This window comes from Contarinia nasturtii, unplaced genomic scaffold, assembly GCF_009176525.2.
Source record: "Contarinia nasturtii isolate CC-2019 unplaced genomic scaffold, AAFC_CNas_1.1 Cnas_scaffold_187, whole genome shotgun sequence".
Classification (NCBI taxonomy): domain Eukaryota; kingdom Metazoa; phylum Arthropoda; class Insecta; order Diptera; family Cecidomyiidae; genus Contarinia; species Contarinia nasturtii.
In genome coordinates this window covers 4,850,058-4,871,742 of record NW_022197544.1, presented here as the reverse complement: position 1 = coordinate 4,871,742, position 21,685 = coordinate 4,850,058, and the positions used below count along the sequence as shown (strand labels likewise).

General features: G+C 34.9%; 1 protein-coding gene across 3 annotated transcripts in view; it reads right to left on the bottom strand.

Moving 5' to 3' along the window:
• Positions 1 to 870: 870 nt before the first annotated feature.
• LOC116336839 (serine-rich adhesin for platelets-like) overlaps positions 871 to 21,685 on the bottom strand; it is a 42,074-nt gene continuing 21,259 nt past the window's right edge. For 2 of the 3 annotated variants that reach the window (XM_031760990.1, XM_031760991.1), the window contains exons 3-13: positions 10,779 to 12,128; positions 10,560 to 10,703; positions 7,834 to 9,009; positions 5,599 to 5,775; positions 5,082 to 5,471; positions 4,757 to 4,917; positions 4,218 to 4,494; positions 3,690 to 3,986; positions 2,705 to 3,505; positions 2,439 to 2,576; positions 871 to 2,324 (exon numbers count right to left, since the gene is read on the bottom strand). In XM_031760990.1, coding sequence (XP_031616850.1) covers positions 2,229 to 2,324; positions 2,439 to 2,576; positions 2,705 to 3,505; positions 3,690 to 3,986; positions 4,218 to 4,494; positions 4,757 to 4,917; positions 5,082 to 5,471; positions 5,599 to 5,775; positions 7,834 to 9,009; positions 10,560 to 10,703; positions 10,779 to 12,128 — 5,007 coding nt within the window. In that variant the 3' untranslated portion in view covers positions 871 to 2,228. The remainder of the gene's footprint in view (positions 2,325 to 2,438; positions 2,577 to 2,704; positions 3,506 to 3,689; positions 3,987 to 4,217; positions 4,495 to 4,756; positions 4,918 to 5,081; positions 5,472 to 5,598; positions 5,776 to 7,833; positions 9,010 to 10,559; positions 10,704 to 10,778; positions 12,129 to 21,685) is intronic. The other variant, XM_031760992.1, reaches the window with a different exon arrangement.

The window sequence follows — 21,685 nt, the reverse complement described above, 5'->3', positions numbered from 1 at the left end:
GATGGGCAAGTTTTTGGTGGCGAAAGTGAGTAGAATTGTTGCTATGTGTCTAATACGATTTCCTTAAAAATCGCGATGGTGTTGAAATGCAATAACGAGGCGACAATTTCAACTTGGCAATATCGTATAAGCAATGTGTTCAACATGATGAAATGTGTAGATTTTCCCATTCTTTTTTCGTTTTTACTTTTGTGCATCGTTGAACTTTTTCACCTTATATTTTGCATTATCCGACTGATGCTAGTTAATAATCCGATTATGCACTGATTTTTTCGCCCCTCTAAACTAGACGTTTGCTCACCGTCAGTCATAAAAATTTTATTTTGCTATTTTCATCGCTTTTCTTCGCATTAATCTATTTCCACTAAATGCGAAGATTAGCTAATCCGTACAAACCGAGAAGAAAAAAATCAAAACAGCAAACGTTGCGTCGGAATCAAAGGCAAGCTGTAACACCGGTTGTTATTGAGCGTTTAATCTGAGTGCATTTTTTTAGTGGTTTGAAGCGAGCCGTTTTTTTCTTCTTCTTTTGCTTGTGTTCACAGTGTGCAAAAATTAAAACCACAATTTCCGACATCCTTCTCATCTCATCCATACAAACAAACACTTTCGACAAACCGAACGTCAAGCTGGTTGGACTGTTTTTTTTTCTTCTTTTTACATGTTTGCATATATCTTGTGCAATAGTGTTTGTGTTCCGAGCTACATCAAGACTTCAACGAGGACGGTGGTGGTGATGATGATAAACAACGAATATCAAGTCATTTTCGTTCACATTCCATGCTGAAACTTAAAGCGAAAGAACACATAACGCAAAAAATAGACACAATTCTTTTTGGATTTATTTTATTTTTTTATTTAATTTTCCCCTCAGCACATTTCATACACCATGCAATCTTTTACTATTTTGTGGAATTACAGCGAAACATGTGTTTTATACATATTAAGAGATTTTTCTACAATTTACTCCTAAAATATAAACAAACGAGAAAAATAAATGATCGTTGTTTTTGGTACACAGTCAGCGACGCGCATGAATATGAAAGGCAAGACACACACATACACACACACAAAAACCTCACTCGGAAATACTTTCTAAATTAAATAACATTTATCTTAGCGTTAAATATATTTGCCACATAAAATCATATAACTCAAATGAACTAATTAATGAAGTACCAGGGTTTCAGGAAAATGGCACCATCCTCACTATAAACATAATAATTTTCCAAAAACAAAAACACAGAAAAAATAGAATACCCCATGAATTTTCTCCGTTGCAACCACACCGCTTATAACAGCTTCTCTCAATTTTTCTATCGCTCGTTTTCTCCGTTTCTAACTCTTCTATTTCTGGAAAAATCACAATGCCAACATCCTCTTCTCCGTCCTGGTTTTTTTACATTCGTAAATATTTCCGGTTCAACGAATTCTAACTTGCAATTAGTAGAGTGGCAGTGGTGAAGCTGAGGCGAGTGCTTCTAAAAACAGCACGTGGTTATTACACTTTTGCATTGGATACATGCCATGTTAAAGAGATAAAGTTCAAAAATCAATTGTGTAACTAAAAAAAAAGTTGTGGTCTAATAATCTCTACTGCCATCCGAGACAACCATAATATGCAAACACGTGCGCATGCATGTGAAAAAAATAACATTTAGATGTGTCTATCTCGAATCGCTTGGGCGATCTCCAATGTGATTTTGTGTGTGCATTGCGGGTTTTAAATAATTTAAACAGTTTACATACACGCACATGTTATATGAATATTGAATTCAATAAATTAGGAACCTACAGCTGCTTTCAGATAGAATATTAGAGATGAACTTATCGATCTAAGTTGGTGTGCAAATTGATTTAAAACCTTATGAAATAATCGTCTTTACTAATCTAAAAATCTATATCATTTACATGTTGCCTTTACTTAGTTCCAATTATTGTTTATCAGTTCGCATTATCGATTTATAGAGATATATTTAAATTACACGACTTATGTCTAAAACTTTGACTTTGTTATGATTACGTTCTCGGTTCGTAGCGTTTCATTTGCTATTGTTGTTATTTGATATGATAATAAAGTGTTCGGCGTGTTTGGCCACCACTTGAAAATGCGAAACCGAAGCAAATCATCTCATTCCTTTTATTTCGACGTAAATATACAATAATTATTACTTTTTTTTTGTTCGTGAATGAATGGCATTGGTGTTTGCATGTATGATTTATGATTTTCAACCACTTAATCGGAAGTAATCACCTCCACCTCCACCAGAAGCTGAACCAAACGCTTGTGTTGACCATGCCGATTGAATTGTTTTTCCGGCACCCTACGAAATAGAAATCGAACAAGCACAATTTATTCACCAAATGTATTTAACAAATTTTACCAAATAGAAAACAAATGAAAAATGCATCATTTATCACGAAATTGAAATGTTTACCTGTAATGCTGAGCCCAATAATTGTGTAACGGCTCGTGTTACTCCTAATGCCGCGCTCAACAGCTGACCACCTCCTGGTAAACCGCTGCCAAAACCAAAACCACTATTTCCATTGGTGTGAGATTGATCTAACGGTTGCTGTTTTGTTTTTCGTCAGGAGAATAAAAAAATAAATAAAAGAAACAAATAATATATTAAAAGACATCAAAAATAAAAAGTGAAAAAGAAAAATTCTCTGCAAACGAAAAAAAAAATGAATAACATACAGATGATATGTCTGAGTCAAGGCCATCATCGAGACTCAGATCAGTATCAGTGGCTGTGACAATTTCACTGTTTGTACCACGTGTACGTGTTCGTGATGATTGCGGTGCATATCCACCTTGTCCTGGTGCTGTATCCTGCCATGTCTTCCATAACCAGGATAAACCATCGATGAGCGGTCGCGGCGATCGTGCTGGTGATAGATATTGTGGTCGCATTGTTGTCGTTGTCGAATAAATATTTAGCGGAATATTATTGTGTGCTGGTCCAATGCCCCGTTGTTTCAATAACGTTGCCAAGAGTGCGTCATTCGTTTTGCCATATGCATCACTTGGATCGATAGCAGCCAATTCATCGGTCGATGTTAACTCATTATCCGGTTCAATTCCATCCGGTTTCTTGGCGATTTGATGAAGTAATTCAATTTCTTGTACGATTTTTGGATTGACGGGTGGTTTTGTTGTGCGAACCGTTGTCGTACGTAATGTCGTTGAAGATATTGATGGTGGTAATGTGCTCGCTTGTTTCGTTAATTGTGGAATATCTTTTTGTGAAATGGGTCGACCCAACAGTGTGGATAGCAATTGTAAATCAGTGTTAAGCGATGCAACATCATTTTTATTCTTTTCAATTTCATCACGACCAATGGTTGGCACCTGCGGATAACCGTCTACATTCAATGCATTCGTCTTCTCTGGCTGAACCTTTGATGTTTGATTGAGCGAAAACTGTGCAATAATTTGCTTTGCAAAGTCTGGATTTCGTGTTGTTTTTGGTGTACTTGTGTCAACTGCAATTTGTCGCTATGGAACCGGAATGGCAAAAAAAAGAGAATAACATTTTATTATTTTTAATTTTAACGAATTGCTCTCTGGCTCTAATCCAATTTGGACAAAGAAAAAACCGAAGATAGAAAACGGAATAGATACGGCCAGATAGGATAACAAAAAAAAAAAAGAACATCAAACAAAATGTTTTAATCCGTACTAATCCTTTTAAAAATGCAATATCATCTGCATCAGAGAATGTGGTCAATTGGGGTCGTCGTGTGGTGGTGGTTACTGCTTCCTTTTGAAAGCTGTTCAATAAATCATCGAAAGTTGATGTCGGCCCACCGCTGCTGTTTTCATTCTTTGTTTTTGATACCGTGTAAATTTCGAGCTTTGGTGTGCTGTTGTCGCCATTGTCGCTGTTAGTGGTGGTGCTCGTTACGGAAGTTGATGCAGTCGTTGATTTTGTTTGAATTGGTTTTCGAGTTGATGTTGGACGTTGCAAAAGACGTTGCTGACAATTGCACAAACAAACAAAAACCATTGGCACATTTCAATATGCAAAAGAAAGAGAGAACGCAATTTTTCAATGTGAATATTGGAACATTTACACAACGAACGATTTTGTAGTTTAGGCGTTTGTGCGCGTACAATTCTACTTATTCATTCTAATTTTGTTTTTATATCGCGGACTGTGTTATGCAAACACAAAATCACGCGCGCAAATATTTTTCGGTTCACTCACCACTTGACGCAAAAAGTTCAAATCATCGTTGTCTGATGCAGCCGGTGTGGTTTGTTTGCTGCGTGTTGTTGTTGCTCTTGTTGTTGTTCTTGTTGTTGTTGTTGTCGTTGGTTTGGCTCGTCGCGTCGTTGTCGGAATACTCTGTAATAAATCTTCAATATCATTGATACCGATTGGTAATTCCGTTTCGCTAGTTGTTGTTGTCGTCGTTGTCGTTGGTTTCGTTTTTTCGGTTTTTGGTGAACGTGTGGTTGCGCTTGTTATGCTGTTTCCACGTCTTTGCAAATGAACGAAAATAAAAAAGGAATTTAATGCAAGAATCAAATGACGTATTTTGCCATTAAATTCACAATAATCTAATTAAACAAAATTTTTGGTTGTCGCTGTTCTGTCTTCAATGAAGACTCTTCATATTGCGTAGGCGATGCGATATTAGATTTCAAGCATATTTGTTATTTGTTGCAAAAGCCCGTTTTTTGTCGCGCTGTGAAAGATGAGTCTATGGCATATTTTGTGAAAGAATTTAAGGATTTACTTACGTTGTTGTTTTCACAGTAGTATTGATTTTGGTTGTTGTTCGAGTGCTTGTCGGTCGTTGTGATGTTTTGATAGCATTTTCGTTGTTATATCTCTCTGTACTATCGAAACCATCGAAGTTATGATTCGGATGTTTCATCCGAATCGATGTACTTTCAATCGCCTGAAAATATATCGATCGAACATTTGAGAATTCAAATTTTTCAACTGCAATTTTCATACAACAATGTATTAATTAATGTGTAAATTTCTTGATGAAATATTCCATGCGTAAAAATTGAAATTGAGCTGAGAAGTAAAAAGCAAAAACTGAATGAAAAAACTCACCCAAGTAGGTCGGTGATTTGCCGGCACTGGCGGTGCTGATGTGGGCGCTTTTGGTTTCTGTGTTGTCACTGGTCTGTGTTCCTTTACAAAAGTTTTTACTGTGGTTAACGATTGTATTGGTCGATTGGTGTCGGGTTCTTCTGTTGTTCGAGCTTGTTCGACCAATTCACGTATGATTTTTACTCCCTTTTCAATATGCGGCTTTTGTGTTGTTGTCGTTGTTGTTGTAAACGATGTAATATATTCACGATTTGATTTTGGACTCGTTGCTTTTGTCATAGTTGGTTGTTGTTGTGTTATATCAAACTCATTGCTCAGTGAAAATGGATCGGATTCGGTATTGCCAGTGGTTGAACTTGATTCATTGCTTGTTACTTCATTTGATGATGGCTACACACATACACATCGAAAAGAAATATTTGAAATTGCTCTTTTATAAGTCAAACAAATGTACATGGTGGAGGCTTCGGTGAGATTTAATATGTATTATGAATAATTGAATATGTGGGACATTTACCAATGAATCATAGTCATCGAGTGAAATGGGCCGATATTGTCCATTCAAACCAAACCCGTTAGTACTACCATCGCTGAGCTGTGATGTTGGCGGTGCCAAACTAAATACATTCTCTGATTTTGAATGTATATTGCTGGTGTTTGCCTTTTGTAGGTATTTGCCTAACTGTTCCGCACTCTATAATCACAAATCACAAATCGCCAAAAACGAAAGCAGGAAGAAAATAGAAAAATGTTTTGATATTATTTTACATTTTTTAAAAATTATGTAGAAGAAGAAAAAAAAATGGTCAGTCGTATTATAAATGCAATGTGCAAATAAAAGTTTATCTATTACGATAATGCTATATTGTTATTGATCACGTAAAATTGATTCACATTCATGAAATCAAACATGAATTGTGGTTAATTTAATTTAAACATAAAATCCGAAGCGTATGCATTTTCTACGGTGTACCAAAAAGTGCATCACACGCTCGTGCGTACGTGAGCATCTTTCTCAATTGGAATTTGATGCATTTTATTAGAGCTTGGCTAACACACAAAATTCGACAATAAAATACGGTTTGTTAAAATAGAGTACGGCTAAAAAGAGAAAGAGAGAGTGTGTGTGTGTGCATGTGTGACAGCGACAGATAGTCGGCTAAAATAATGAAAAAAAGCAGTCCTTGTGCCTTTGTTCCAATTCTGCGTGTTTGGTTTTTGCTACATCGTTAGACACAATTATATATAATTTAACATTAAAAAAAAGTACAATAGTTAAATGCACTACCAAAGCAATAACGTTTCACAAAGCACATGCACGTTCATCCACCCTCTCTCTCTCTCTCACTTCTAATAAAAATAATAGAATAATGAACGTAATTTAATTTTCGATTGCTAATTTGATTTTGGCCCATCGTCCGATGTCCGAAAAATTATTATTTACATTTTACACAATAATGATAAAACGAATAAAAGCAGTTCTATAAACGCACTTCCGCACAGCACACTTCGTATGTAATGGTATGTGTGTTGTGATTGTGGTACGTTTCTACGAAAGCGTATGCCATTTCCGTCGTTGCCATTGCCGCCGCTTGCCCTTTCAACGAATAAATTATAAACACAAAAACAACAAGACAATATTGGCAGTTTTAAATACCGTTGATGGAGGAGCAGTGGTGCTGTTAGCGTTATTATTATTGAAGTAGAAGGATGCATTTTGATTATTAGAGTTAAATGTGCTCATATTCACAAGCAATTGATTATATGAATTAGAATCGTTGACATTCGATGACATTTGTTTATAGACATCACTATTTGGATCATACAGACTGTTTGGATCGATGTTGGTGATTTCAAATGTGCGACTACTTCGTTTTGTATCGATTGTTGTGGTGCCATTCGGATATTTACGTAATACAGTATTATTGGATAGTATACCATAGACAAATGGTACATTGTCTTCATCATTATTATTATCATCGTAAATATCTTCTGGATACCTTCGAATCACAGTGTTATTCGCTAATATGCCATAAACAACAAAATCGAAACGACGACGTTTTTTGGTAGTTAACGATGGCGTTGTTATTTCATTCGAGTCATCAGGCGAAGACATAAACTCGGTTGTGGTAAATGGATAGATCAACGATGGCGTTGTCATTGTTGTCGATGGAGTTTCTTGCAATAAACTTGGTACTTCGATGATCATATTCGATGGAGACGGTGTGGTAATATTTTCGATTGTATTTCTTGTGACATTTAGTAGGTTTACTATTTTTCGATCATTCGGAGTTTCGTCATTCGATTGCATTGTTTTGGCTATTGGCTTGTAAAATCCAATGGGTAAAATTGCAATGCGATTGATAAATCGCGGCATATATGAATCTGTCGTTGAACTTAATCCGTCCACCGATCGATTCCATTCATTTTTCTTGATCGTCTCCAATTCACTGTGTACAGTTGCCATTTTGATCGGTGTTGCTTCAATCATCTCCGAACCATGAATGGGTGATGCATCATTCATCGAATCGGTGGTTATTTCAATTGGTTCGGTTGTAAGATCACCATCGTCAACATTTATTGTGGTTAAGTCAGTAGCTGTAAGTTCAGTGTTAGTCATAGTCTGTACATCCCATTCATCCGTTGATTGGTTAAATAAAAGGGTCATAATTCGATTTAGTCTTGTTAAATTTACATCATTATTTACTATTGAATTGCTAGTTGTTTCAAGATCGAATAAGTTGATATTTACGGAATTCATTGAATTTTCAGTTGACATAGTTGTCATTGTTGTATGATTGTGACTATGGTCAGCTATCGTCGTCGTCGTCGTCGTTGTCATCATTTCCATTTCCGAATTTGTTGTAACCGGCGATAATGGTATTGTAATAGATTTTGGTCGATCAATAGTCGTCTTCGTTGTGGTCGTTGTCATGGAAGTGTTGGATGTAGAAGGAGATTCAGTGGAAAATGATTGATGCACATACATTGAGGATAAGGAACTTGTCGTTGGGACTGTGGTGGTTGTGGATACATAAATCGGATAAATTGGAATCACATTTGAGTGCTGTGACACATTTGACGTTTTTAAAGTGGCCGCAACATTCGTTTGAGTTGTAAAATTATTTAACGACAAAAACGATTCGGTAATCGTATTAATTTGCATTTTTAATTCAGGTTGTTCGCTATGTGTTGTACGAATCGCATGTGCGGTTCGATTATTACTTTGCATGGATGACCTATCACTAGATGCTAGTACAATCATAACGTCACTATTACTAGAATGATTGCTATGATGGTGTTGCTGTTGATGCATTTTATTTGCGTCAATATGCATACGACTATCATTTATGTCTGATTTAAGAATGGTCGCGATGCTACTTGAAAATGGTTTTTGAGTTGTGGTGCTGATTTGTGTGTAACTACTTGTCAATTTTGTGTCTACCTGTTCATTGTTCGATGTGACTACGGTGGTATGAGAAGAAGATGGTTTGCTACTACTGGTGATTGCTTCATTTGAATCGAATGCGTTTAAAATGGGTAATCGAAATTCGTTGGAATCGTTATTGATTTTGGCATTGGTAGTGGTGGTGGTTGTGATGGTGCTATCGCCAGTCATGGATGGTATTTTTGGTATATCGGTTTGGATTTTTTGTATTTGGGCTGGGTCGTGGTTTGTGCTTAGGAATGTGCTATGAGTGTGTGATAATGGTGTATATTCGGTCGTTGTTGATGTTAAAAAACTTAGACTTTCGGTGGTATGCGAGAGAATTTCGGATAGAGCGCCAAATATCGACACCGTCACCGATGACGATGAATGATGTGATGTTTCCACATTCAACGGTGGATTCTGCATTAGTCCGCTACGAATTGGTTCAACATCATTATAATGATAACTGTAATCCGATGCCGCCCAATCGATTTCATTCTTCACGTGTACGTGAATTTATTTGTGTGTATAATTATATGTGTGAGTGTGTCATCGTCGAGGGTCATCGTTGTCATGGTTGTTGTTGTCACAAAAATATCGAAAGAAACAGAAAAATTTAATTTGATTAATTTACATGTTGCATGATCATTATGATATGATATTCAATCACAAAAGAATCATATCAATGACATGATGACATTTTTCTTTAGAATTTTGAGCAAAAGCCAAACATTGGTAAAAAAAAGAACTAAGAAGTAAAAGAAGAACAAAAAGAAACACATGAGTTTTGCAGTTTCATTAAATGAAATGTAATTAGTGTTATTACGGATTATAAATGTGATTATATTTGGGTTTGATATTGCGTGAAACGTGAGAAGAATGCAATATATAATCATTATTACTTTTCAATAAATCTCAAACAGTATTTTATAACAGCACAAAAACTAAAAAAAAGGCGAAATGTGTGGACTACATACATTTTATATTAAAATATTGTTTAAAAAAACACACAAATTATCCATAACTACAATCACCAAATATGTAACTAAAAGTTAAGAAAATGTATATAATAAAAAGAATTGAACAAAATAACGCTTGCTTGATCCATTGAACTGAACAAAATATTCAATGTTGGCATGATGCAATATTGTTACATAAAATTGCTATTTTGTACACTCTACAAACGAACAACTGAATAACATTAATATCAATTTTTTCTGCACTTCGTATTGTATTTTTCTATAAAAAAAAGAATGTCTGTGCGTAGAAGAGGAAACAAAATTGTTTTGTTTGCCGTTTAAAAGAATAAAACGAGTTTGTTGCGCCCAATATACTTGCGATCTAATGAGATGCACTTGCACAATTGCACAAATCCGATTTTCGTCTTCATCTTCCACACCACCCCCTCATCGCTTTTTCTGTGCTTTTTTCATACATTTTTGTTTCGAAAGCTTATTTTCATTTCTTTAATATTCTTGTATTTTTTTTCTGTATTTGTATGCATATATGTGTATGTGTGATTTGTGTCTGTTTTCGCAAAATACTGTTACTCCTACAACTAAACAAAGAGAGAAGATGCTACAGATAATATTTGTGTCATTTTGTTTGTTATTCCGAACTGAGCGCCTGATTGAAAAGATAAGAAAAAGAAAATAAGAAAACAGAATAGAAAGAAACAGAATTTTCTGATTATCGCTTAAATACAAAATGGTGATTGTTTTAATTGAAAACAAAAGAAAATTATTGAAAGAAAAATCAATAGATAGGTGAGTTAGGGATAAAAATTGTCAATAAGTCACGATCAAAAGGTGATAGGATCAGTTGCGTTAGAAAAGAGAAATCACCGTGGGACTATTTTACGCTTAAATTCGAAATTTTGCTGAAACATTTATTTTTTTACCAATGTTTAGCTCACTCTTTCGAAAAAAAGAGAGGACTCTTTATATATGTTAATGGGCTTGAAAATGTCAATGAAAAAAAGAATCAAATTGATTATTTCATGAAGGAATCTCAAAAGGGATTTTAATTCATAAAATCGAATAACTTACAACTTGTGTCGTAATTGGTGGCGTTGTTGGTGTATAGAACGGCGGTTTCTCACGCATTAAATTCTTACGGTATGCGGCCAACGATAGAGCACCTTCGCCACTTTTATATCGAGCACTGAATTTTGGCGTATCAAGAACAGGCCCCTTGATAAACAAAATAGAAAAAAAGAACAAATATAAAACGCCATCCATTCGGATCTTCTGATGTGAAATACTTACGGCTGAAAATCGATGATTTGTTGGTGGCACATCCGATTTGATATTCGGTGTTCGTGATGTCGAACTTTTGGTGTCAAAAACTAATGATGTCGATCTTGATCGAAATGCAGCCAACGAATCATCACCACCTTCGGTCCGAATTTTGGAGCTAAACTTAACGCCACTAATTTGCTTTTGAACGGTCGTTTTACTCTTGACCGTTGTGCTTGGCACATCGGATGGTACATTAGTTTCCGTATTTAATTCATCGGTTGTTGCCATTTGATCAGTTTCATTGATTGTAGTAACAGCTGCTGCTGCTGCTGCCGGTGCTGTTGAGGGCGTTGATTCACTTGTCGTGGACGATGTGTGCAATGAAGGGAAAAGTAATTTTAAATTTGGTCGTTCAATTTTTTTATGCTTATACGGTGGCCGCAATGTGGTCGTTGATTGTTCTGGTGTGGATGATGTTGTCGATGCGAGGATATTTTGCTTTTTCGATGCAACATTATTGATTCGGCTCGATGGCAATACGGTTGTTTTTTTCGATTTTAATAATGCCTTAAAATGTTCTGGATAGTTTTGTTCGTCATCTCCATTCTCATTACGTTCGGTTTTTTTGCCTTTTGTATCATTTGTCGAAGAAACAACAGCGGAGACGGTAGCCGAATTAATTGCTGCCGCTGCTGCAACTTTTTTCTCACTTTCTGTCGCTTGGCCATTTGCATTGATTGCATTCGCCTCAGCAGTGCGAATTCGATATCGGCGACCAGTCGGTTGCTTTCTTATATTCACTGTATCGCTGTAGGTTTTACGATGGTTGTCCGGTTGATGATTTGCCGGTAATTCGGTTGTGGATTTTGTTGATTCCAAATCCGTTTGATGTTTACGACTAGAAAATGTTGCGTGATGCGTTGCCGTCGATGACACAGCGTCTTTATTGCTATTGTTATTCGTTTCAATTGATTGATTTTCATTTCGTGTAATTGTTCGCTGTTTATTCGATTGATATTGTTTTCGGCGTGCCGTTCGATTGTTACTTTCACCATTCGATTTAACGATTGTTGTTGCGGCCGTTGTTGATTCGGTCAAATTTTTATCATTTTCCGTGTCCTGTTTATTGCTTCGATTTCGACCACGCACACGATAAACCGGTACTTTGGCTGTTTTGAAATCGGCCAATGTATCATCGGGCGGTGTTGTTGTTGTCGTTGTTCGATACCGACCACGTCTTGTTGATTGCACATTATCATGAGAAAGTACATCTGCTCGACTTATACTGTCTGATGATGTTGCCACTGTTTTGTGACTATCCCATTCGGAAAGCTCATCGGGACTAGATATGAACCGCATTGTTCCACGTCGTTGTGCCTAGAAAATACAAACAAACACACAATTATAATTAAATGCTTTTATTTCAATCAAATGAATTCATTCAATATATGCTCTTCAAGAATCAATAAATTATCGATTCTATTGATATCAACAGTTTACAATGGCTCTCTCTCTTTCTCTCATTCTTCAAAATGTTTCATGTAAATTTTAATGTTATTCTCAATTTTGCCGAAAACATCCGGTATTTTTTTATAATTACATTGACTGGCACAAGTTGTGGGTTGAGTTTAGACCTACTTAACGCATTTCTCTCAAAATGCAAGCAAGCGTGGAGACAGTGTCGTGCAAGTTCGCGGGTGGGCTTGTTTCGGAAATGAGAGAAACAGAGATAGAACGAAACATTGACAGTGACAGTGAAGGAGACGATGAAATAGATTGGGAGAGAGTAAATGCTTGCTAATTATATTTTCGTTATCGTTATAAAATAGTTTTGTCGGATGGGGCTTTCCGTATTTTTCACCATTGAATTAACTATATAATTGCATTGCCGCTTGACTTTTTTCGTTTTTCATTTCAGAAAGATGAAAATGAAACTGCCATTTGCCAAAAAGACAAATACAAAGAGTGAAAAAAAACTGGCAAGATAATACGAAATAATACCATATTAAAGACGTAATCGTTGCGTATTATTTTTATATTATTTTATTTTTTGATCGTGCGCTATGAATGGATGAAAACCAACAGAAGTGTATAAATGCCGTTCGATGTTCTCTTTCTCGGTCTTTCTCTTGAAGAGCTACTGAAAATACGCGCTATATAGTATATACTTTCACTTTCACTTTTATCGCCATGTTTACATTAAGTATGCGCTTTATTTTGATTATATTTTTCGTTTTTTTTTTTTGTTGTCGGATGGTCTCTGTTCCAATTTTGTAAATTTTTGGAGATTTTTTCTTTCATCTCCGGCAAATGTCACACATATTCACTCCCATTGTGTATGTTTGAGTCGAAAAAAGATGTGCACGTTGTAAAATGGTACAGAAAATGTCAGCAACATTATTATATCGGACAAATGACACACGATTAAAGTTCAAAAAGTTTTTATGTTTTTCCTTAAGTTGGTAAATGACTTAGTTACATGTGATTAGCTAAATGAATCGATGCGATCAAAGAAAATTTAAATTGATTTCTCAACCGATAATTGATATCACAATCTCACGATTCAATGATTGATGATGCATTTTAAATGATTTACATGTGATGACCTTGTCAAGTTTTGGATCCCTTTCGAATGATCTTAACGGACTGATCAAAATGGATGTGAAATGCGTGACATCAAAGATGAAACACATGGCATGGTCACTTCCGTATAATTATTTTATTTTTTTAATGCAACCTTTAAATGCTCTGCATTTCTGCACATACACGACGCGACCAGAGGACAATGTGCGACGCATACATCGGCAAGTAAGCACACACATGCGATTGAATAATATTACGGCGGAAGATCACGTAATTATTAATCCAGATCAGTTCAATTCGTAGTGTGTGCAAAACAGTTTTTGTCTGGCATGACCATTGCCCACCACACATTGATGTAATGAAGACTGAGAGAGAGAGAGAGAGAGAGAGAGAGAGAGAAAGAGAAAAAGTGACCATCGCTATGCCAAACAGCCACATACGAAATAAATTGACAGAAAAATGTCCAACAAATGGAAAAACAGAAGAAGAAGAAGTGGCAAAGAGATAAAGAGCCGAATGCGAATAAATTATATCGATCAGTTAATTTGTTGGCAGCTATAAGTTGATTTGAAAGTTGTTTTTGAGAGCGGATTTTGTGTGTAAAATGTGTTTACCTTTTTTTGCACATTTATTTATTCTTATTTCTTCGACAGCTTGTTTTTTTTATCAATTTGCTTCAGTTTATACATTGCGGATTCGTTCGCTGTATTTTTAAATACGGACGTGTTCATTCATTCGGTGGTTTCTTTTTTTAACGACTGTAGCGCAAATCCATCATGTAGTCATGAAAGCGAACATTCAACATTGAAAATAAATGGCAATAATCGGAGCAAATCCTCCCTGACTTGAATTTGCCGATTTTTTTTTTCTTCGTTCATATGTAAGGAAGTGTATGTTCGACAGTCGATAATAATTCACCATCACGATGCATTGAGTTGAAATGACCTTGAATTGCGTAGATCGAAGAGAGAGAAATAGAGTGTGAGTCGATGTGAGCATGTGGCAATGGTGTGTTTGGATAGGATTCATTACATATGACACCAATGAGATTTAGACACATTTCAAGTGGCCATTCATTTACTGGCTTCTTTACCACAGAAGTATAAACAAGTATGTTGTCCCATCGAAGCGTGTGTGTGTGTGTTTTAACACGAAGCAAACATATTTTATCGTCTAAAGAACAGTTCTTGTCTACCTTTTCGTCATAAAGTTTTCCTCAAAATAATAAAAGAGGGGATGAGTGATAGAGAGTGAGTGCAAGAAAAACTGAACAAGTGAATGAGATTCGAGCCACTTGAACTGTTAGTTGTTGGTTCATGCATGGTACTCTTTAATTCATGTTTAGTATGCGGTGACATGAATACATCTTAAGGTGTTCTCACTCTAACTCATTCCATTCTCTTTTACTCATTTATTTCCTCTATCGTTTGGCTCATTCTCTTCTATCGTCATCATCAACAACAATAATAACAACAATGCGCCACCATCTTAATGATTCCGACGATTTTCCAATGCATGCAGCAAAGAGCCGGTATAAACGAACGAGCTTCTTGTGCACATCATCTCTCTTGGGAAAAATGCACGTTTGCAATCGGATTCTGCATGGCATCAGGCTAACGAAGAAGAAGAAGGTTGGAAAAACCACAAGCACATACATTCACATGAGCACGCATACTTGAACTAATCAAACACAGTAGCAGAGCATTTAATCTCGGCGTTTTTCTACCAAATTCCCAACATAGTACTAGTTTTTTTTGGGATGGGGGAAGGGGGCAAAATATGCTTTAAATTACACAAACATATGATAGTTTCAACATAAAACATTTTCTCTCTTTCGATCTCTATTTCAATATGCATTTTCATCTAGCAAATTGCATTGTGCGGTTCGGCAAACATAAAACAAGAGCAAAAGAATGGAAGCCGGAGAGAAAGAAGGAAATAGAAAGAGATAGAAAATGATTTTGACTATATGGAGCACCAAATCCGCAAGTCAAATGTATGTGCGATGAAATGCAATGTGGCATGAAGGCGGAAGAGAAATGTGAATGAAGCGTGTGACTTCGTTTCAATGCCTTCGAGCAAGCATCGTTTTACAAATTAATATTAATAGCTCGATTCGATTTACCATATACGTTTACATATTCATATTTTTTTTTTTCACTTTTTCATCTCTCTCTCTCTCTCTCTCTCTGTGTGTGTGTGTGTGTCTATTTCAAACATTTATGAACGCGATGATTATACATATTTTTACAAATTTTCTTTTCGACTCCCCGCACCGTGAACACGCACAAAAATTGTTTTTTAAATTGTTATAACTGTTTTTGTCATATGTTATAATAATTTTTTTGGGTTATGTAATTTTATGAGTTTTTGTTTTTGAGAATGCCAACATGTGTTTATTCACATGTGGATTACCACCAATTGATCAGAATTCGTTTAGAGCGCGCACGCATACACATACAGAAATGTGCGAATATCTGTGAATAAAACCACAGTATGAAAATTTGGAGTGGAAAGCCACACAGCTATAAAAACAATCAAAATCATTTTAACCATACCTGACCTCTTGTTATGCGCATGCATTCGGTTTGTTTCGATAAAATTAAAGCATGCCTCGAACACAGTGTCAACATTGAACTATTTAATATTTTAATTTGCAATTAACACAAAATAAAGGGTGAAATAGAGAGACATAAATGCATATACATAAAAGTCAAGGTGAACAGTGTTGTTTCGAGCTCGCCTGTCGGTTTGCGGATGCAGAAAACCCAATTTCATGCCACCTTATTTGTTTTCACTCAATTACTAGCTCCATAAAATACCATAAATATTTCAATTTTGCATCTAATAAACGGAACACCCATGAAAATTAACTAATTTTTGGTTTTATTAATTTTGTTATCCGTAACACCTAGTGCGGTTATTATTACTCACGCTCTCACATGCGTTCTCCATACATTTCAATTTGCTACACATATACGATAATCATGAATTGCCATCAGTCATTTTTTGGGGGGAAATATGGTACGCATTTAATGAACTTGATTTGACTAGATTCAACTGAGAAATTGCGACAACGAACCAATCAACTGAACATACGACACAACTTTGTAAGATTTTTACGAAATGTCTTTGTTTCTTTTCGATCGTATTTTCTCGGAAATCATTTTCAACAAAATTATTCAAAGCATGATTCTTTTTTTTGATGAAATTTACCATTTATAAATCATATAACACCTCTGGAAAGGAAACCAAAGTGGATTTTATGTGAATGGATCCTTCTCATCATTTCTTCGAATTTCATTCGAAAATATAACTCTATTCACTGATCATCTATTCGTCTTCGATAAATCTTTCACTCGATTTATGCAATGTAATAAAGAGTGTGAGAAAACCAAGTCAACACTTGACTTTACACAATTAGAGTGGTCTAGATCACCAAAAATATTCAATTCAATGTTGAATTCTGAAGTTTCAAGAAGTTCAAAAATATGTTGATCATCATTGAAATTGATCGAAATTATACAGGAAGAATTTAAATTAAATCTGATTATGTGTTGAAATTATAGGAAAAACACTTTTAAAAAAACTTATCATCAGCTGAACAAAAGAGTTTATTCATTTCATACTTATATGCGGTTTATTCAACTCTTCAAATATTGTCATCGCATTTAATATATGCAATTATGTTGGATTTAACAGATGTGACAATTGCATAAATAATTAGGTAATATGATGGTACGAGTGGAAAGACAAAAACTTGAATAATCAGGGAGAGAGAGGAAGAGATAAAATGTACTACAAAACGGACAAAAGAATAAAAGCGTACACGCTTTCAATCAATAGAGAGACGGTAGCGGGCAAGTACATAAAAGACAAATTAAACATGAAGCGTGTAATTTCTCAATTCAAAATCAGTTGTGTGCCTGTTCACACATAAACGTAAATGCGCGCTTTTTGGCGTTTATTCAGAGTGAATTACGTGCAGGTGATGTGTGACCCCGACACAATGCCAAAATGCTAACGACTATCTGATGAGCTGTTGATTATCATCGTTGTCGTCCCGACATGCACGTATTCATCAAATCTAAACATGTATAAAATGAACATTATCCAATGGCTGCTCTCGTCATGCAATTGCGTTCGATCAATTGAATATTTGTTTTTCACATGCGTGAACTTTTCAACTACCTAACATATGATTTCTTATTTTATTCCAACTGACACGAAAATATCAACACAAATTATATCATCAAATATCTATATAAAAAAAGAATTTCATGTTCCAGTACTACTTTGAAGATAATATTGAAATGATTTGTATCGAGGAACGTCGTCTTCATGCGCAAAATACATTTTAGACAGAAAGTAAAACACATAATTTCCATGAAATAGTGAAAAAAATTATCGCCATGCGATAGTAATGATTCCGAATTGGTGTGGCATGAGCGATTGGTCATTTGTGAGAAATGAGCGTTCGAATGTGACGAGAAAAATGAATGTAGACCGAAAAATCAAATTAAACGTGCACAATGAACGTGTAAAATTTATTTGATTTTGTGCACAATGAAGTGCGCTGGGAATTTTTTTTTGTGTCAGATTCAACCACAGCGAAATAGATTTTTATCGCTTAATTGAAGCATTTAGCCGATTAGATTGGCTGGTGATGGTTGAGAGGAGACGATTACAGAATTATAAAAGATGATGACGTTATCGAAGATTTTCGAAAACGAGCGCTTCAAATTGATAACAACTTGATAATCAACACTTGTAATACCATATTAACTGCATGAATGTTCATTTTCATTCAGCGCCAACATCAACAGTTTTATGTTATAATTTCGCATAAATTTCGATTCCAATTTTAGGAAACACATCAATTATATACCGTTCAAATCATGACACATTTTTCTTTCTGCCGGCATAAAAACTTGAAATTTTCCGCTATTCGACTTTGAAACTATTGCAATCGAGAGAAACATTGGATGAGTTAATTTTTTGCTCTCTTCTCTATTTGATTGCGTGCGCGCCGAAGAAGAAGTACCCTCGTATGGCCAATGATAATATGATGTTGTATGGATAAAATAGAGAAATGAATTTGTTGTTGCTGTTGTTTATGTGCAATGTGTATATTTTTCTTTCGGAAATTATTTCTTTTACTTTCTCTTTTTGTACCGAGAGCAAAAGAGACTATTTTATTATTATCATGCGAATTCTTATGTGTTAATGACCAACTCAAATGACAATCGCGCGATTTCTCAAAACCGAGGTAAATGCAACGCTGTTGATTTATGTCCAAAATATAAGATCAAGACATTCGTCGAATTCTACTTCAATATGGGCGATTAATCAAATTTTCGATTCGGATTTATAATGGAACATACATTTGATTTCTCTCAGGGTTTTTAATATCGATAACAATTCCCCATATACGCTGGATACCATAAGCACTCTTTTGATAAAACAATCGAACAATTGAATTACTCATTATTGTCCATTTATTAACTGATGTAATCGATTGTGCCCATGTTTCATGAATTGATATTGCATAATTAGCGTTATAGAATTTATATATGTATATAATATATATCCGTAATACTGAATTGAAAACCAAAAAACCGGTTCAATAAAATCGAAACAAATACATAAAACGAAATGGTTGTGGCTTTTCTTCAATTTGATCGATTGGATTTGACTACCATTTTTAATTAATGAATCAGCTGGCCAAACATTCAAATCAAGCTGACCAATTCGAATGGAATTTTAAGAAATTGATTGAAACTAATCAATTTTTGGTTTTGATGTTTCATTTTCAATGGAAGAAATTGGCGTATAGGAATTAATCAATTCAACAAATGAAATCGAGAAGAAATGACGAATTGCTTAAATGAAAGAGTTATTCATTTTTTTATAGAAGCGAAAATTTTCAAAGGAACACACTTCTTAAATACATTTCATTTTACTAACAATAACTAAAAAAACTGCTTTTGACAAACATAACGTATTTTATTTTGAATCACAGATGTCATCAAATCTTCTTGCATGCCCAAATGAAAATCCTCGAAAAATAATTCAAATTTGAATATTTTCAACAGCTTTGTACACTACTTGCATCATGCAATTGTTTTTAGTTTCATCTAATAATGACCTAGGTAAGAAAAAAAAACGAAAGAAAGTCCGGTAGTATACTGAAGGCGGCACTGCAGGTATATGCCGGCATTTAAATTAATGGATACAATGAAGTTTTATTGAGAGCAAAATCGAAAATGTGAAGCAAAGCGAAATTGATTGGTTGAAATTATCGATCACAAAAGCATGAATCGCATTCTCTCTCTCTTTCTTTATTTAATTTCTGGTGCATGTATGTAAGCCGGCTTATATGTAATTTGTATGTGTGTTGCGTGTTTGCACAGTATGTTTGTAGTTTGATTTTGTGTTTTAATTTGGGATATAATTAATTTTCGGTTAAAAGAAATGAAGTGAAAATTAATGTTTGCGGCTTTTCTGACTTTATTATTCGCGTTCGCTTTGGTCTCGTATTGTGTGTTTGGTCTCCGATAAATCATCACTCCAAATGTGTTGGCAGTGGTTTGAACAGTCCAGCCTTATTCTCATTATTGCAATGGGTTCACTATGTTTTTTGTTTCTTTTTTTTCATATCGATTTGTTATGGTTAATTTTCCTGTGTGCAACAAGTGATGAGCAAAAACGAACAATCAAAACGCATACGTGCGAAAAGTTGCATGCTTTTTTCCCATTCACATGAATCGACCGATGTAACAACGATTGAAGAATCATTTTTTGTTTCGATCGCCATATATCAAGCACATTTTTGACTAATGAAAACCACAAGAAATTAAATTAAAGAAAAAAAAATCAATTTTCAAATATGCGCCAAGTCATTGGATGTCATAATGTTGCTATTTTTAATATGCTTGGTATCGTCACGTAATAATAATAAACATTCGACAAACGTGCGCGTATGAAGAGAGTGAATCACTCGTTCATTTAATAAAAATATTTTGTTGACACTTATGGCCATTTTTAATAAGCGACAATGTAGCACTTTAAATTCATATACATAGAGAATCTTGTGTCATTCAACTCTGAATTGCAAACAAGTTCAGCTAAATAAATAAATACCTCTTACACACACTTGACGATGGAGAATAAATGAGCAAAAAACATGCTTAATCACGTTGAAAATCTCTCGAACGTAGAAAATGAAAATAAATCGGATACACAGCACTCATTGGCACTTAATGGAGGGAAATCTATGCTAGTTAATTAGCTTCGATTCAATTTGATTGAGTGTTCAAATGGTAATGCTCAGTTCAATGGATACACTAATATTCACCAATCAATTAATTTGGAAATATGAAAGTGATTTTTTTTCGGTGTTGTTGTTGTATCGATTGAAACCTTCTCTCAAGCACGAACTTAACAAAAACTGGCCCAAACTTTCAGTGGGCGATTGATGCTTCTCGTACTGCGATTGCGACGTATTTTGAGTTGAGAAAACCACATCCGAGTTCAAATTGAGATAAAAAAACACGAAAAACTAAAGAAAAAATGCATAATGATGAATTTGAAATGAAAATAAAAAATCGCGATGACTTTTATGCAAAAACTCAAATAATAGAAGAAAATTGTTAAATTTTTTCTGGTGACTACAATAAGATGATTATTAAATGATGTGCAACAATGATAAAAAAAATATAGACGCTGATTGCGCCGCCAAATTGTGTGTACAAGTGATAGTAATGGTCAGGCGACCATTGTACAGCGTACATTGTTTACATTTTTAAAAACCCATTCAGTGTAAGATGTGTTTTTACACAATTTTTTTTTCTTCTTTCTTTCTTTATGTTGAATCCAAATCTCTTTTGTTCCGCTGGAATTTATTGTGTGCCAGTTTACAGTGTAATTTTTTTTATGTAAAAAAATGAAGAATTGGTTAGTTGTTTTTGTCATTGTCGATGATTTTGTTCAATTCTGTCTTTTTTTCTTTCTCTTTAATAAGCCCAAAATGTTTTCTATTCATTTTATTTAATTATTATGTTAGTTTTTATTTCATGTGCAATATTTTTGTGCGCTTATGCTTGGAAGTATGTTTGACCAATTCAGAAGGCAATTCATGAGTGGCAAATTTTTTTCCATGTTGTCAACTTTAAATTGCCTCTTGTTAATAAACACCGTTTGAATTTCTTTTTCATTATTTTTTTCAATTTCCATGAGAAAAAGATGCCCCGATGAAAAAAAAGAAGTCACATTTGCTACATTACGCTAGATGTAGTAGTAATGCACACACACACACACACACACACACACACACACACACACACACACAC